The sequence below is a fragment of the Barbus barbus genome (assembly GCF_936440315.1).
Source record: "Barbus barbus genome assembly, chromosome: 20".
NCBI classification, from domain to species: Eukaryota; Metazoa; Chordata; class Actinopteri; order Cypriniformes; family Cyprinidae; genus Barbus; species Barbus barbus.
This window is the reverse complement of record NC_136748.1, coordinates 29,406,136-29,425,945: the sequence shown is the minus strand read 5'-3', so window position 1 is coordinate 29,425,945 and position 19,810 is coordinate 29,406,136. Positions and strand designations below refer to the sequence as shown.

Genomic DNA, 19,810 nt, shown 5'->3' with positions numbered 1-19,810 from the left:
AGTTTAAATCAGAGATGCAATTCTTTGAAAGGGAAGAGTTGCTTGGAAGAAACGAGCCATTGAAGCGGTGTTTTGGAAACTTAACCAAACGAAAACAGCAATGCACCTATACGATGTTGCTTTACGCATCATAAATATGCAGTGAATATTTCGACATATCGCCCAGCCCTAGTTGAGTGTGTGAGTTCAGTCAGTGATGGGTTAAATGAGCTCGAGCTGAAGGGCTCATCATATCTGAGGCAGCAGAAGGAAACGCGCTCAACATTTGCGCTCCGATCCTCCAGCGCGACGCGTCTCTTTCCAACTCGCAGGAATAGGCACATATCTTTCTGATCGCTTCGGCTCTGTGTGGATGTGTCTTTAACACCGAGCGCCTCCACACGGTCCAGCTGATTCAGATTCGCAGAGAGCCGCTGGTCTCCGGCGGGTCCATTTGGATGCTGGACCCCGGAGCCGCGTCCTTCCCAACAGGCTGAGCACGATGCCCGGCCATCACTGGATATAAATGACAGATCCAAGTGTGTGTGACTTCAGTGCACCGAAGCAGAGGCTGCATGGGAGATGAACGCAGCCGCCAAACATCAGCCTGATCTGCTAGAGAGACCCGCCAGCCTCCTGGTACCAACATGGGTAAGACAAGCAGATCCAACTCAACTTCATGTGCTGACGGATCACAACAGGCGCACAACATATGAGCTACTTTTTGGCTAGTGTATATGCAGGAGAAATGTCATATAAATGGGTTGTCATGGATGGGTTTAGATTACTAGAGTAACTTGCTTAACTAACTTTGCTATGGGTGAGATCACAGAGGTGCTGTGAAATACACCTTTTGGAGAACTGATGACTTCTCGGTATGAATTATATAGATTAGATTATACTCAGTATTTTTATTTTTAAGCATTATTGCTGAAGAATTGAATATTAGTGCTGTTTTATTGTCTTTGAGTGCACTTTTTGTCATTTATGCATTTGAAAAGATGGTTAGTTACAGATCTTTTATATTATTATACTTGCATTGCACATAAAATGTGATTAATTATTGACACGATTTGAAAGGAGAATAGGTTTTTGCAGCTTTTAAGGATATATTTTAGATAAATTTTTTAGGCATCTGGGTTTTATTATCTTTTGAGTTCACCTTTTTTGTCATATACTGTGTGCATTTTAAAAAGGTGCTTTGCAGATGTGAAGTCAGCCAATTATTTTGCATGTGGATGACACGGTCAACATTTCAGAGCACTTGGGTTTACAGTATCTTTGGGCTTTTAGACATTTTTTGGTTTGTATATTATAGTTATATGTAAATGATGGTTTGCCGGTGAAAGAGGGTCAGATAATGAGCTATTAATGTGAAATAAATGGGAAATAAAATAAAAATCTATTATTTATTTATTTAGTTACAATAGTGATTAAGAAAACAACCATAAAACCATGCAGGAAATGTTGCATAATTGACAGAACAAATCCTAGTAGATTTGAGGTGACAGTGTAATCTCAAGGCAAAATGAGTTTTTTTGTACTATTGTTCCCATTTGCTGTATTCCTCTTTGTGGAGATAATGATGTGTGACAGCGTGGAGTAGCTTCATTCGCACTATTCTTGAGGTGTTCAGAGATGTCCTCTCAAAGGATTTCTCGGCGATTGCACTGAAACTGCTGTTAGAGATTGCTGCTTGCTTGCTTTATTTGTTTTAACACGCCTGTCCTATTTCTGGTGCCCGTTTGTGGTTTTTCTTAATTGGTAAATGGAGTCTTGCCAGTTGCACTGCAGTATGCCTTTATCAGATTGGAGGGGTTTGAAGGGTTTCCTGAGGTATCGATAAATGCTGGCTCACTGCTTTTGGATTTGAAAAGAACTTGCAGTTTTTGACCAAAAACAGAACCTCTGGGAAACCGTCAAAAAATCGGATGTCTGTAAGAACAGAAATTAATAATTTTTCATTTTTCCCCATGAATTTGTTCCTGAGCTGCATCCAGTTACTGAAATCGTTCTATTGATACCTACTCAGAGAACATACAGTTATTAAGAGATCAGAGTATTGTCATTTCATTGTGAAACACAGCGTATAGCAGTCGTTTTTGTATCCCAGAGGAGTGCAGATAGGCTTCACCTTTGATCTGATTTTCTGCTGATCTTTCAGATGAACTGTGGACGTGTGATCGTCATGAATGCAGTTGAGTGAATGATGAGGGTTGCCAGGTCTGCATGACAAAGACTCGCTCAAAACTGAGACTATACCGCTTAGAGTCCGTATTATGCATTTCAGCTTTCTTTCTTCTGCAGAGCTAGATAGCAATATTACATATGTAAAGATAAAAAACCCTCAAGTTCACTGTGAAAAAAAAACCCCAACAGCATCATCATTGCTAGATGTCTTGTAATATTTAGGGAGCTTTAGAGGGTTGCTTGGATGATGTAAATGCATAAAGTATTGTGCTGTTTTCGTTTTCCTGCAGATTCACTCTTATAAATGATTTTAAGTGTAATTATTTCAAACAAAGATTTTATACCGAATACTGAAAAATACTCAGGTATGCATATTTTTTCCTTTGTTTTACCTATGATATGTGGTATGCATTGTCTAACCACCAGACCTTGCAAAATATATGCATTTTTTTATTTATATTTGCTTACATCATATACAATATAATGTCGAACCATCAAACCTTGCAATATGTATGCATATTAGGCTAATATACAATATAATGTCAAACCTCGCAAGATGCATATTTTTACTTATATTGCATGTTATGTAAGTAAAGGTAAGTAATTATATGCTTTGTCAAGCCATCAAACCTTCCAATACAGCACACATGCATGTTTTTTTAACTTATATTTGTTATTAGTTGTATGCATATTACTTATATTTATTTAAAAACATGCAATATTATGTCAAGCCATCAAACCTTGCAAAGTGCATGCATAGTTTTACTTATATAATATGCAACATAATTAATAGTATGCATTGTCTAACCATCAAACTTTGCCAAATGTACACACATTTCTACTAATATTACATATTATATAATATACTTGCTTTGTCAAACGTTGCCATACAGAATGCAACTTTTTACTTGTATTTACTTACATAATATGAAATATAAGTAAAAGTATTTTTTCTCAAAGCATAATTATGTATGCATATTTTTAAGGTTATGCATGTAATGTGCAATTTAATTAATAGTATTCCTTGTCAAAATTGTCAAATTGTGCTCTTAAAACAATTTAAAATGAGTGCAAATACTTGGAAAAGCTGCAGACCTGGCAACTCTGCAAGCAATGTTGTGTATAAACTGTGTATTGATTTATTTATTATAATCTCTGAGTCAGAATGAATGAAGATCATTTGCATTATGTTATTAGTCTTGCAGCAGATGTACATTTCAGATTAACTTGCATAACCGCCACCAGAACAAATGATGTGTCTTACATGTGTACTTTTGCAGATTGGCTTTGTAAATCTGCCATGGAATCTAACCAGTACTTATTTATATTTGTGAGATTTGATTCAGATCCAGCTCACACGCGTGTGTCTCTGGAAACACTGCTGGAAAGTTATTGTGTGCTTGTCTTTGGGATTTGGAGACTCTGCTAATGCGACTGTGATTGGCACATGAATGTTGTAACCTTAAAAGTCACTAATCTTTTATTCATGTTCTGCAGGACAGGACTGAAGGGTTTTAGCTGCTAGTTGGAGCTGTATTTCTAAGAGGTTTAGTGGTGGGAAAGCAGTCAACCAGCAGCAGGCCTTTACTGGTATTCAGAAACCTGGGAAGAAAACTTTTTTTTTTAAAAGAAAATAAGAGGGATGTTTGTCTGTGCAAAACTTGCTGCCATGCACTAATGTGTTGTGGGAGTATTGCAACAGTAAGGGTTGTTAGCAAGGGTAGTTAGTTGCTATGTGGTTGCTAGGGGTTTTGTGTTGTTACTGACTGACTCTCCTGTGATCTTCTGGTTTCCAGATATGATTTGGTGCATCTGATCTCTTAGTAAAGCAACAACACATGATTTGAGGAATCAGTAGGACGAATTAGGCATGAAAGTTTAACCCTATGAAGTCTACTGTCTCATATTTGATATGCAAGGCCTCTAAATGATCAACATGATCTTATCTTTGCTGAAAAACTCTTTTAGTCTAATTGTAGAAACGTCCAGCTCCAGTTGGTGCTTCACGTGTCTCTCTGCTGTCAAATCTGTACTGATTTTGATCAAGTAAACGTCAGAATAACTGCAGTCATATTTCCAGATGAACACTTACTGGACTGAAGCAGCTCAGCTTTACTTGATTCTCCATCAATCATTTTGTAGAAAAATCAGTGCATCTCAAATCTGATCATCAGGATCTTTTGAAGAGCGTTTGTTTCCAGAAGCTTTACTTTCACTGTTCCTCAGCGGAGGAATGATCTTCACAAGCCTCCAAAACATCTCACATCTTCTGAGGAGCGTTTATTTCTTCATCTCTCAATCAGCATTGCATTGCATTGCATTATATATTTGAATCATTAAACTAAGCTTTTCAATATCATCTTATAATGAATATATATATATATATATATATATATATATAATTATATATATATAATTTTTTTTTTTTCTTACTATTTTTGTCTTGTTTTCCGTTACAAATATCTAAACATTCTTAAATCAAGAAACATTTACTTGAAGCAAAATTACCTTAAGATATGAAAATTGTCTACACCAAATTGCATTTTTTTTTTGCTCAGTTTGAGTTTCCAAATAAAATTTAGCTGTTTTTCATCCATATTCTCACTATATCATATTATATGAGCCATAAAACCAGATGTATCAAATATGATTCTCAACAAAAACCATGTAAACTTCTAAATAGTTCAATGGAAAAAGTTTTTCTGACCATTATTTCATATGTGAGGCTAACAGGGTTAGAGGTTTTATCACATCAGTGCCTTCACAAGCACCACTAATAATTGCATTATGAACATAATGAATCTGATGCACAGCGCTTGGCCATTTTCAGCTCCGCTGCAACACAAATCTATTGCGATTCGTCCCTGGGGCCGCGGTGATTTACCTCCAGCGTGACGTGACAGATTGTAATGGAGTCACAGCCGGGCAATTAGTCAACCTTAATATAAAACCGCTTGTGACCTGTTGGGTGTCGTCTTTATCTGTGAATCGCCACTGCAGCGTTTAATATCCCTCTCTCTCGTCGTAATACACGCTCAGCTCTTAAACGACCGTCTATTATTCTGCAAACACTCTATTAATACTGTCCCGATATGTTTACTCAGCCTGTAAAAAGACGGCTCTTTTCCGCTGCATCTTTGTCACGAGCCCAGCCTTGCCTTTTCATTTCCATTTTCATTCACGACAGGTATGAATTTTAATGAGCTCCATTTCGCATTTGGAAACTTACCTCGCCTAAATGTTACTCCCTAACGCAGAGTTTGATGATTGCAATGTTTTTAGAGAAAATGAGGGTGCCAGGAGCCCTGAGTGTGAGATGATAAAGGATGCGTGTTTTATTAATAGGGTTTTATTAGTTGGTTATTGATGCAGAATTGGTCAAATGAAATATGCATGCTGGAAGCGGTTTTGACCTTTACTGATAAGACTTCGGGTGAACAGAGTGATGTTTTTCCTCACTGTGTGGGCAGCGAGGATTTCCATACCAACACAAAGGGTTCGAGTTCAAAGACAAAGCCTTGGTTCCCAGGGGTGAAAAAGGTACGGAGATTTTACGCTTGAGTTGAAGTGGATGCTGTCGATTTTGCTTCATTAAAAGTCAAACTGTGTGGCCACATACTTTTGGGTCACTAAGATTTCTCATTTTATTTCTTTATTTTTAAATAAATTAGTTTTATTCAGCAAGGATGCATTAAAGACTTTTACATTTCCCCCCCAAAAATGCATTTCAGATAATTGCTGTTCTTTTCTGAACAATATTATGAATTCTGAGGGAAAAAAAAAGAACTTTCAATCTTGAAAATAATAAGAAATGTAGCAAATCATATTAGAATGATGTGGTTTGGTTTAGTAATATATTTGTATTTATTTATTTTTTAAAAAGGTTTTCTTTCATCACTACTGAAATAAAATAAACATTAACAGAATTAAAATATAATAACAAACTTTAAACAAACTTTATTTTAGAGTCAGCATGTCTCATTTTCGTACTAAAATAAATAAAACTAAATAAACTAGTAGCTAAAAATGTATAATTACCTAAATAATAACTAAAAACTAAAACTTTAAATAAAATAATGTATAAATTATATGCGTGTATGTGTGTGTGTGTGTATATATATATATATACACACACACAATATATAATAAAATATTATATAAAAATAAATCTAATTATATAAGTAAATATAATATAAAATGATTTATACAAATCTATAAAATTATATAATTCTGTATTTCTAATTGATATTTAAATTCTATAATTATATTTAATTTGATAAAATTATAGACAAATAATAAATAAATACAATAACACAACAAAACTTACTAAAACTTGATTAGTAAATTAACAAAAAAAATATAATCTAAAATATAGAGTGTATTGTATATCAATGATACTAAAGTAACAAATTTCAACATTGATAATAATAAGAATTATCAGCATATTAGAATGGCTTCTGTATATGTGACCCTGAAGATTGGAGTAATGATGCTGAAAATTCAGCTTCACATCACAGGAATAAATGACATTTTACAACATATTCACACAGAACACACAGCTACTTTAAATGGTGAAAATATTTGACAATATTACAGTTTTTACTGTATTTTAAATTAAATAAAAGCAGCCTTGGTGAGCATAAAACACTCGAAATCCTAGCATATTTAAAAGTAAATGTTTTGCATCTTTTTTAAATGGATAGACTAGACTTCATTAAACTCAAGCCTGTTACTTGAAATTGTTAAACTTGAGATTCACCCTCAGTTCATTTTATAGCTGTTGCACTCGAGTCCATCGTCATCCGCGTCTCTTAATTAAAGCCTTTTGCTTTAGGTCAGTGACTGTGTTGTGCTGACTGATGAGACGTCTCTTCACAAGGACGAGTGACCATAGTTGTGTCTAAATGTGCTGAAATGGATGTCATTGGCTGTATGAGTTCAGTCGGGAGTGTAATTTGATGGGCTTTGTAAGCTCAGTTTAATGGACAAAAAGATAAAAGAAATCATAATGATCTGCAAAAACTGTGCTTTGTACTTTGGAGGCCTAAATGGAATAGTAGGGAATAAAAAGCATCATTTTTGACTTAGAAATGTAGCCGAGTAAAAGTACAGGGATTCGGTTTCAATAGTACTTGAGTAAAGTAAAATATCCTCTGAATAATTTATATAGTCTACAGATGATTTTATATAAAGTGACTTTTTACACACAGTGCATGTGTTTCCTGAGATTTGAGCCACGACCTTGCCGTTGCTGCCATGAGAAATGTAGGAAATAGTCAACAATAAGCCAGTCTGTCCAAACTTTCGACTAGTAAAGCATGCATGATTTTGGTTGCCTTTATTTTAGTGATCATTATACAAAAGTCTTAACCATTATGCAATAGTTAACCTAGTAAAGTCTGACATAAGACATCTTTTTAAAACAGAACCTTTAGATAAAAATGTAAAAGAATCTAAAAAACAACGTTGCATATGTTTTTGTTGAGTATCATATTTGATACATAAGGCTTTTATGGCTCATATAGACACAAAATGATATAAATATCAGTGGTCACTCTATATCTCCAATAAAACGTATGTCTTAGTAAAATGAGATTGAAATGATCCAAACATATAATGCAATGCAATCCAATGCTGATTGAGAGATGAAGAAATGAGGTGAAGAAGATGTGAGATGTTTTGGAGGCTTGTGAAGATCATTCCTCCGCTGAGGAACAGTGAAAGTACAGCTTCTGGAAAAGAACGCTCCTCAAAAGATCCTGAAGTAAAGCTGAGTTGCTTCAGTAAGTGTTCATCTGGAGATATGACTGCAGTTATTCTGACGTTTACTTGATAAAAAAAAAAGCTTGAGCTGGAGGTGCGGACGTTTCTACAATTACCTTTTACTTGATAAAAACTCTCAATCAGACAAAAGAAGGCATGGAGCAGATTGTGTGCGACTGGTTTTACAATAAAATTTTGATCAAGTTGATGATTTAGAGGCCTTGCATATCAAATATGATACAGCAGTCTTATAGGGTTAAACCCAGTTAACAAAAATGTTTTTTCAGAACATTCAAAAGTAACGTTCCCATAATGTTTGCAAAATAATCAAATGTAACATTCCACTTAATGTTCTCTGTAAACATTTAAAAAACGGAATGTTTAGAACAGTCAGAAACATTCAGACATAATGTTCTCAGAACGTTAGCAGAATGTTTTGTTTTATTAGTGAATGTGTTTCAGATGCTGTATCAAACTGCATCATCCCGCTGCTCTGCTGTAGTTCATGTTTAGAAGAGTAAATAATGATTATGGATCGCTCGGCTTTACACTGCTCGGATTCCACCTGCTTGAACGATTTCTGGCTGAGATGCGGTAACTACTGTCTACAGCGATGTGTGTGAGCTTCCCTGCTGAGAGCGTCTGGTGAGAATGCATTGAATTTTTTACAGCCCACGGCTTCACGGTGGCCATCAGGGTAATTTGATTGATCCATGCATCGTCCTCTCTGCCACTTTCTACACTGATTATCAGAATGGCTGCACACTTGAACTCTGTGATTGGCACGTCTTTGATATCTGAACACTCAGGACACACATGGGCCGTTCAGTTGTTCCGACGTTTTCCCTTTCAAATGCTTTTACGATTGCATAAGGTACAGACTTTAAATCAAAAATTCAAAAGCATCTACAGTATAATGACTATTACTGCTGTCCTCAAGGAGAAAGACTATCCGTGGCGTTCCAGCCCTGCAGCGGTGCGACATTATCGGCTGTGATCTGATCTCCAGACAGCAGTTGACCTTCATTCTTCTTCTAATTATTATCTTGATTGAAGCCGTCCAGTGGCGCTCTCTCGCCCGCCTTTGAAGTGAATTCAAATTAGAGGCAATATTTCACAATTACAATGGCAAACACTTAAAAGTAATCATCGTTTGAAGCAGATAATTGACCTTAAAGGCATTTAAAATCACAGATCTAACAAATCTAAGTTTTTGTCGCTTGATAAGGTCATTTTCAGACAGCAGAATATAGGGGTGGGTGGCGTGTCTAAAGCCTTATGTCATTCTGTGAGTAATTCTGGATCCAAGTGATGGTGTGCATCACAATATAAGAGTTATTTTTGCTTGAAGTTCTATGAAAATTGATTTATATAAAGTAGACGTGTGGAAATTGATCCAAGAAAAATCAAAGAAAGATATGATTATTATAACATAATGATTATTATGTTCGAAACAGTTGTGCTGCTCAATATTTTAGTGTAAACTGTGATACATATTTTGTTTTGATGATTCTACGTTGAATAGAAAGTTGAAATATAATTTTCATGTAGCAGTGAAAAAATTCTTCACTGTCACTTTTAATGCATCTTTGCTGAATAAAAGCATTCATTTCTTTAAAAGAACACCTTTCTGACCCCAAACATTTGAATAAATTTATCATAAAGTGATACATATTGACTTTTAGGGTATTTTTGGCAGCAGGTGAATCATGTCGTGACTAACTTGTGAACTAATTCATTACATTGAAAATACTTTAGTTATATTATTTACAGTAAGATTTGTTTCTGATAATTGATTACAATGCAAAACATTTGTGTTTTTTTAACACTGTAAAGTCTACTGTATCATATTTAATACGCACGGCCTCTAAATGATCAACATGATGAAAACTTTGCTGTTTAACCTGTTGCACACAATCTACTCCATGTCTTCTGTCGTCTGATTGATGGTTTAGAGTTTTTTATCAAGTAAAAGCTCTTTTAGTCTAATTGTACAAACATACACCTTTAGCTGGTGCATTGTGTGTCTTTTTGCTCTCAAATCTGTACTGATTTTGATCAAGTAAACGTCAGAATAACTGCAGTCATATTTCCAGATGAACACTTACTGGACTGAAGCAGCTCAGCTTTACTTGATTCTCCATCAATCATTTTGTAGAAAAATCAGTGCGTCTCAAATCTGATCATCAGGATCTTTTGAGGAACGTTTGTTTCCAGAAGCTGTACTTTCTCTGTTCCTCAGCGGAGGAATGACCTTCACAAGCCTCCAAAACATCTCACATCTTCTGAGAAGCGTTTATTTCTTCATCTCTCAATCAGCATTGGATTGCATTAAAATATATGTTTGGATCATTTCAGTCTCATTTTACTAAGACATATTATTGGAGATATAGAGTGACCACTCATATTTATATAATTTTATGTAAGTATACTGTTATAAAGATCTCATTGATATGATTGATTCATCTTTTTGTTCATATAAATATCAGCATCTGTATCAAATTGCATATTTTTGCTCAGTTTGAATCTGCTCAGTTTATGAGCTGAGCTGTTTTTCCTCCATATTCTCACTGTATCAGACTACATGAGCCATAAAAGCTGGATGTATCAAATATGATTGTCAACAAAAACACATGCAAACTTTCAAATGGTTCAATAAACTTCCATTTAAAAAAAATGATTTTTTTTTCTATTTTTTCATATGTCAGGCTTTACCAGCTTAAAGAAGAATATCCACTATAACACAAGGCATCTCTTTTATGCTTTCATGCATTCATTGCTTTCTTCTTAAATGCTCCACCGGATGTGCAGAACATCTTCAGATGTCTGGATGCAGTTTGTGGAGTTTTTTACTCTGAGTTGTTTCTTTTAAAAATTTGACAGAATCTGCACTGCTTTAAAGTTCCTCCTCGTCTTGTTTGGGATGCGTCCTACTCATCACACTTTTTTTTTTTTTTTTTCACATATCACACATGCCACTTGAATATATATCCAGTATATTTTACCACAGAATCTCATTTCTACCCTTACATTTCATGCTCTCTATTGGATGTATTCTAGAATGCACAAAAGTCTGATTTGAAACAGCGATGCATTTCTCCTGCACTGTAAACCCTAATAAGTTGAGAGTACTCAAATGATTTGAGGAAAGTGATTCCCTCAGTTCGTTTGAGTAATGGAAAATTGACAACTCGATTTATTGAGTTAACCAAATGTGGTCTCTTCATTGAATTAACTTAAATGTTTAAGTACAGATAACTTAAAAGGGCTAATAGACAAAACTTTCCAAATTTTCAGCTTATATATTCTTTACTTGTATTAAATAATTTATAAATCATTAAAACAAGTTGTTTTTTCCCCCAAATCAACCACTTTATTAGGCTTATACTGCATTTACATTTCATTTCTTATAACAGTAAGCCCACATTTTTAAAAGACATGAACAAAATCATGAGCTCATTTTAACAGCAAACTCCTATTTTCATCTGTAAGATCACATTCAGTCATTTTTAAGACATGAACAAAATCATAAGCTCACATTTTTAGAAGACCTGAACTCAATTTTAACAGAAAAGGTATTTTTAACTGCAAGCTCACATTTTTAAAAGATGCACAAACAACGAAATAGCTAATTTTTAGACAGTAAGCTCACATTTTTAAAAGACATGAACATAAGATATTTTTTGAACGGTAAACTGTTTTTAGATGTAAACCTATTATCACATTTTAAAAGACACATTAACAACCAAATGGTAAGCTTATTTTTATCTAGACATTTTGTCACATTTTCAGAAGAGACAAAACTGTAAACTCATTTTTGGTTTGAGATTTTCCAGTTCCTTGTGCGTTATAAATACCATGGTATTAATCTGGACCTACCACAGTGTTTTGTACGGTAGGTTTGTCGTCATTCCACAGAATCGTGCAACAAATTTGAGTGTCCTGTCATTGAATGTGAACAAACTACATTCTCTGCAAGTAAAAGGTTAGAGAACAAGGAAAAAAGACAAGTTTCCACTTTGCTGGTAAAAGTCTTACTGACTGTTAACATTAAAATGTTTTTAATTTCCAATGTAAAGGTCTTTTTTTTTTTTTTAATCTCAGCTGACAAGAAAAAGCACAAAACAGAAAGGGACCCCTCCATGCTGTATCTTAAGTGTTTTTTTTGTTTTTAAGAAAATGCATGTGCTGATCTTGTTTATCCATTTTAATGGAACAGCTGGTTAGCCAAGGATTGTATCTTAGGCTGCAGGTCTTTCTTGATTCAGGAAGGTCATGTAGATTGTCCATCACCACTTTTCCCTCAATTACTATCCCAAATGAGGAGAGAGGCTGAAGAGTAGTCCCATCTTCAACTATTACAATCCCCACTGGAACGTCAAGATTCGAGCTGCGATCATCGAACATCTAGTGAAGATGAATAAACATTATCAAATTAAAGTTAATTCACATGGTTGCAAGCTCATGTTCATATTAACCTAAACGCATTTAACGTTATACCTTGTCCATCCGTATAAAATAAAAAATTTTACAGACAATAAACCAAAACGTGCAGACGTGTTAAACGTTAATTTACCAGTGTAACGTAATCCATGGGCCTTCATAACTACTCCATCCCTGTCACGCCTGCTTCACGACCGCCTGCCTGCAAGTGCCGCTGGGGGAGGAAAACGGTTAGGCGGGAAATTCAAATGTTCTTACAGAAAATGGTGTAAATCAATAAAGAAAAATGTATATGAGCGTTTAAATCTCTACTTACTAATTTAACTTTTGTCTTTCTTCTGTCAGATGGTTTCTGCTAGTGCCTCTGTCCTGCTGCTGCTTCAGCAAAATTCAGCAGCACGACAAAAAAAAAAATTCCCGCCTTGTGTCATATAACTTATATCGACCAATCAGCGCGGTTGTCAAAGCAGAATTTCAAGCGCGACCAATCATTTTAAACAGAGACATGGTGAAACATTTAAATGAATTAAAATGTTGAGTTCAGAGAACTTAAAATATTAATTAAAACGTTTTTGCTGCCAAATGAGTAAGTTAAATACACCTGTTTAAGTTTTGATGCCAAAACTTAGTACTTTAAGTAATGTCAAGTTATATTAACTTAATTTCTTTATTAATGACAACAGTGGGGTTTACAGTGTGGGTTATTCCTAATTCCAGACGGCCTTCAGTAGAAGACATGAAAACCAATATGGACAAAAGCAACATATGCCATACATCCGTTTCCTTAGAGGATCTGCTCTCTTTGTGGTCAAACGTAGGCAAGATATTCAGATGCATCTTCAGTATACATCTTGTGGATGTCACATTTATTCATATATCATGCACGGTTGATTAGATGCTATTTCTGGAAACAAACTGCATTGTGAAAAGTATTACAGTGTCGTGAAAAGGTTTTTGTCCCCTTCCTGTTTTTTTTGTTGTTGTTTTTTTTGCATATTTGTCACACTTAAAAGATAAGTGAAGTGACATACTGCCAAGTATGGTGACCCATACTCAGAATTTGTGCTCTGCATTTAACCCATCCAACGTGCACACACACAGCAGTGAACACACACACACACACAGCAGTGAACACACACCCGGAGCAGTGGGCAGTCATTTATGCTGCGGCGCCCGGGGAGCAGTTGGGGGTTCGGTGCCTTGCTCAAGGGCACCTCAGTCGTGGTATTGAGGGTGGAGAGAGCGCTGGACATTCACTCCCCCCACCTACAATTCCTGCCGGCCCGAGACTCGAACCCGCAACCTTTGGATTACGAGTCCGACTCTCTAACCATTAGGTCATGACTTCCCTTGATGGAGAAAAGATTCAGATCATCAAGCAAATTTTAATATTACACCAAGATAATGCAAGTAAATACAAAATGCAGTTTTTAAATTATGATTTAATTTATTAAAGGGGTCATATAATGCCCATTTCCCCCAAGCTGATATTATTCTTTAGGGTCTTAATAAAAAGTCTGTAACTCAGTTTGGTTAAAATTTCTCATTGGTAGTGTAAAAAACACCCTTTTTACCGTGTCAAAAGCAGCTCTTTTCAGAGCAAGCCGTATTGTGCCATTCTCCTTTAAATGTTAATGAGCTCTGCTGACCCCGCCTCTCTCTTCCGAGCCGCTCTCTGAGGGACTGTTTACTTTAGCCGCATTCATCGTGAATTAGTCGTCCTAATTAGCACATTATTAGGAAAGGCGATTTGCAAAGATTAATTTAAAAAACCTTGTACTCACTTCTTCTGGAGGTGAAGCTGGATCACGAATGATTCATGTGAACATAGATGCAGATTTAGAACATAAATTTAGGTAGATCGAGGGCACATTCCCTTCAGAACCAAACGTAATTCTCTTCAGCCGCTCAGATGACGGGAGTAAATGACTACTGCTATGTTCATTATTACATCCAACAACAGAACACCTCAATCACTTAGGAGTCATTCTTGTCTACATCTGCTCCGGCGGCGAAACAACTAATGACATCTCACTCAGGGCGGGTCTGAGGTCTGAGGCATAGACTGTAAAAGAAGATGGACGACGCGTCTCCGTTTCCTTCCACTATAGAAAAGTGAAGCCAAAGGATCTCAGTATGGCCGCTGCCATCGTGAGTAAATTATGTCATTTGGAGCCAGAGTCTGCGCAGTAGAGATTCATTTGGAGCCAGAATCTGCGCAGTAGTGTCGTGAGGTGAAGCCGCGGAATCAAACTCCCGCAGACCCAATCAACCATAATGACGCCCCGTTTTTATAGCATCAAATTACTAGTTAAAATGAAACTTATCACAAAAATTAGCAATTGAACATAAGAGTGATAACATCTACCTTAAATGGCCAAAACCATATTTCGGACAATTGTATTGGAAGTGTAATTAATTTTTTTATTTTGACTCAAGTCCCATTCGTTTACAGGTTTATGACCTGTATTGCAGTCAGCAACCAGGGGGCAATCAAAGAGCCCATAGCTTCACTTTTCAGGACATGTGAGGCACACCCAGTCTGAGGTAAGATACCAGTGCAGTTTGTGCTAAAACGCTACTGTCAATCAAACTATCATGGGAGCAATCTTCGTCCGTGTGACGTCACACAGAGAGGCACTGTCACGAATTTGGTTCATGGTCTTCTGTCCACTCGCCATCAGAGGTCGCTCTTCCATCATATTGACTCTCACACCACACAGAATGTTACACGTAACACTGGACTACATTTCCCATCATCCATTGCATTGATCACACAGCCATCACCAATCACACATTGCACTGATTACACAGCTGAATCCCATCAGACACGCTTTATAAGCCTTGGACTTCCTCTCTCTCATCGCCGAGTATTGTACGCACATGTCACTACCCTAGCTGATAGCTACCTTACGGAGCCTTTCGTAGTTTTCTTATTCATAGTCTTGCCTTGCCTGTTTAGATTCTAGCCTGTGTATCTTGGTTTAACCCTTTGCCTTGCTGTTTCGGATTGTGTTTACCCCTGCCTGGATTATTGCTTGTATACCTGGATTATCTCTCTTTGCCTTGCCCTGTTGGATGCTTTTCGCAGATCGAAGACCCACGCTTGTCCTAGGAATACTCTTTGTCTTTCCTCGTCTATGTCTGTTTGCTGTGCATCGACCAATGCTTGTTTATGACCACGCCTTTTAATAAAGCGTTGCAGATGGATCCGCACGCCTCACGCTTCTGTCACTACGTTACAGGCATCTGAGATCGGCTCGATTTGATAAAGGGGTAAAGATTTTAGCTGATTAAAAAAAAAAACACTGGGTGGATTTTTATCATTATAGGGTGGATGTGTACACACACTGCCAACACACATTTAATTTCAAACAACTTGTAAAAGTGCATGAAGCATTATACGACTCATCCAGGAGGTCATAAAAGAACCCAGAACAACATCTAAAGAACTGCAGGCCTCACTTTCCACAATTAAGGTCAGTGTTCATGATTCAAGAATAAGAAAGAGACTGGGCAAAAACGGCATCCATGGGAGAGTTCCAAGGCAAAAGCCATTGCTGACCAAAAAGAACACAAAGGCTCGTCTCACATTTACCCAAAAATATCTTGATTATCCCCAAGACTTTTGGACAAATATTCTGTGGACTGATGCAGCAAAAGTTGAACTTTTTGGAAGGTGTGTGTCCCGTTACATCTGACGTAAAACCAACACAGCATTTCATAAAAAGAACATCATACCAACAATCAAACATGGTGGTGGCAGTGTGATGGTCTGGGGCTGCTTTGCAGCTTCAGGACCTGGACGACTTGCCATAATTGATGGAACCATGAATTCTGCACTCTATCAGAAAATCCTGAAGGAGAATGTCCAGCCATCAGTTTGTGATCTCAAGCTCAAGCGCACTTGGTTTATGCAGCAGGGCAATGATACCAAACACACCAGCAAGTCCACCTCTGAATGGCTCAAAAAAAAAAAATTAAGGTTTTGGATTGGCCAAGTCAAAGTCCGGACTTAAATCCGATTGAGATGCTGTGGCATGACCTTAAACAGTCCTTTGATGCTCGAAAACCCTCCAGTGTGGCTGAATTAAAACAATTCTGCAAAGAAGTGTAGGCCATAATTCCTCCACAGCGATGTGAAAGACTCTTTGCCAGTTATCGCAAACGCTTGATTGCAGTTGTTGCTGCAAAGGGGTGGCACAACCAGTAATTAGATTTAGGGGACAATTACTTTTTCACACAGTGCCAGGCAGGTTTGGGCAGCTTTTTTCCCTTAATAAATGAAATCATTATTTCAAAACTGCATTTTGGATTTACTCGGGTTATCTTTGTGTAATCAGTTTTATTTTAGTATCATTGTTATACTATTATAGTTTTTGTTAATATCTTGAGTTTGTAAGATTTAGTAAAAATATTTTGTTTTCATTTTAAAAATTGATTTTTTTATGACAGTTAAGTAGTTTTACTTAAACTTTCATACATTTGTATGTGTTACATATTAAAATGTTTTATAAGTAATATATACAAGTAATAAATATATAAGTAACTTATATTTTATAAGTAATACATGTTTTATGGTTTTAGTTTTAGTAATAAATAATATTAATATATGGGAGTTTTCACTGTCATAGTCTTCCTCCCTAGCCACTATTCCTTAACAAAATGCATAGTGAAGAGTACTATAGAAACTAGCTGTCTGCATTTGCTGAAGGACATGTGAAACTGCTTTCCTGTCTGAGGTGATACTCTTGGACATTTCATGAGGTCTGGCTGTAGAAACTGTATTTTTTGTTTTTTCGTTTTTGCTCAGAGTTGGCACACGAGGGCTGTCATGCAGAGGTGACCCTTAGCCAGATCCTTCGGCCAAATCTGGATTTCAGTCCCAACCAAACCATCAGGCCGTGACAGCCACACTTGTGGCCTTGAGCGAAGCATCTAAGCCCAGATTTCTCCAGAGACTCTGCTGTAGAATGAAGGCTTTCCCGGCTATCTTTGCAAATGCTGTATAAATATAGCAGGAGCTCACCTTTCCTGCATTTTGAGCGTGTGTGCGCTCTCTAACTCCAAACTTTGATTAATTATCTTCTCCCTAACAGGAGACTCACTTGACCTACATCCCGGTGTCTCCAGGGAGAATGGGTTTAGGTGCCAGAGAGAGAACTAGGCCAGGACAGAGAGACTGTGAATCTGTCAGAACCAGGATCATCATCATCAGCAGCAGCAGCAGCAGCACAGGATGGACAAACACATGCACTGCACAAAATGAATGATGCTTCTGCAGCTCACACACTAATAGATACAGGATTAATAGCACAGAATCAAAAGGAAAAAATAATGATTAATAATACATATTATACATAATAATTAATAATATTGAATAATAAAAATATTTAATTGACTATTAATTATAATATAATTGTAATATAAATAAATGCTTTCTCTAGTTCATGTTTGCCACAATTACTGGCACCTAATTATTGCAATGTCCTTTTCCCAAGATAACAGCTCTGAGTTTTCTCCTATAATGCCTGAAGAGTTTGGAGAACACCTGATACGAGATCAGAGACCATTTTCTTCATACAGAATCTCTCCAGATCCTTCAGATTCACAGCTCCATGTTCTTCTCTTCAGTTCACCTCACTTATTTTCTGTAAGGTTCAGGTCAGAGGACTGGGACAGCCATGGAAAAAGATTCATTTTGTGCCCAGTGACCCATTTTTGTGTTTATTTTGATGTTTGTTTTGGATTGTTGTCCTTGTGGAAGATCCAAACACGGTCCATTATAAGATTTCTAACAGACAGTCAGGTTTTTTTTTTTTTTATCTGTTGGTATTTGATAAAATCCATGATGCCATGCACCTCTGGCAGATAAACAGGCCCACAACATTAAAGATCCAGCAGTATATTTAACTGTGGACATGGGGTACTTTTTTATCCCTGTTTGTACTAAACTCATCTGGTGGGTTTGCTGCCAAAAAGCTCTTTTTTCAGTTTCATCTGACCATAGAAGCCAGTGCCATTCGAAGTTCCAGTCAAAACTGAATTTGCTGGAGTTTGTTTTTGGATGAATGAGGAAACTTTTCCTTGAAACCCTCCCGAACAACATGTGGTGATGTTTGATATATATATATATACTGTATATATTAGGTTTCTGACCCCAAGACTCAGCTAATCTCTACAATTCTCCAGCTGTGGTCCTTGGAGAGTCTTTGGCCACTCAAACTCTCCTTCTCACCGTGCATTAGGACGATATAGACACGTCCTCTTCCAGGCAGATTTTTAACATATTTAGTTGATTGGAAATTCTTAATTCAAATTCTTAATTATTGCCCTGATTATGGAAATGGAAATCTTTCCTTACAGCCGCTTTCTATTTTGTGATACTCAACAATCTTGTTCTGCACAACAGAACTATATTTTTAGGTTTTACTCCTTGGGATGGATGATTAAGGGAATTTGGCCTTTGTGTTCCTCATATTTATAATCCTGCGGAACAGGAAGTCATAGCTGGACAATTTCATGCTCCTAGTCACCCTGGTGGGCTAATTGTGTTTTGAATATGAATGGGAATATACTTCAGAGATATTTTACTCATAAATATTTCTAGGGGTGCCAATAATTGTGACCAACATTCATTGGAGAAAAACATTTATTTCATCATGAGATGTTTGAAAGATGCACTTTCAATTGTTTTACTTCAATGATAGGTTAGAATTTTGTGAATTTTTTGGGTGAAACAATACAGATTTATTTTCACAACCCCTTTGCTCATATTTATCAAGGGTGCCAATATTAATGGAGGGCACTGTATATATATATATATATATATATAGAGAGAGAGAGAGAGACTGGTAATATCAGTATTAATTTATTATTATTTTCATCTTGCATTTTTATTTGTTATGTTTCATTTCATTCAAATTTTAGTAATTCTGTTGTGTTCTTTTGAAATGTTAATTATGTCTATATACTGTTGTTTCTTTCTTACATTTTAGTCTTTTTTTTTTTTTTTTACTTTTTCCAAATGTTTTCAATGTTATTTCAGTTGATGTTTATTTTATTTCAGGCAATGAATAATTACAGTTTTAGTTCACAATAATAACCCCTGGGTAATATATGTTTAATTGCACTTCAGTGTTTGATTTTAATTCACAAATATGTCTAGAAAGTGATTTATATTTCCTTTTTATGCATTAATATTACATAATTCAGTGTAAAATGAATATAAATGATACATCTATAAATATATCAATGTTTCTTTAAATATACACACTATTGGACTGAAAGCTATAATGGACGTTCCTTATTGCGTCATTGTGAACACAAATAAACCATAGCAGATGTGACTGAATGCTTGTTGTTATTCTATTGAGAATATAAAAAATGACTGATTGATTTTATATGTTGATTTTGCACTCCGGACATAAATGAA

At 36.1% G+C, this 19,810-nt stretch overlaps 1 protein-coding gene across 1 annotated transcript in view; it reads left to right on the top strand.

The window, feature by feature from the left end:
* Window positions 1-287: 287 nt before the first annotated feature.
* Window positions 288-19,810, top strand: part of LOC306886174 (gamma-2-syntrophin-like) — a 103,113-nt gene continuing 83,590 nt past the window's right edge. The window contains exon 1 of the mRNA XM_079443089.1: window positions 288-630. Within this exon, the coding sequence (XP_079299215.1) occupies window positions 562-630 (69 nt within the window). The 5' untranslated portion in view covers window positions 288-561. The remainder of the gene's footprint in view (window positions 631-19,810) is intronic.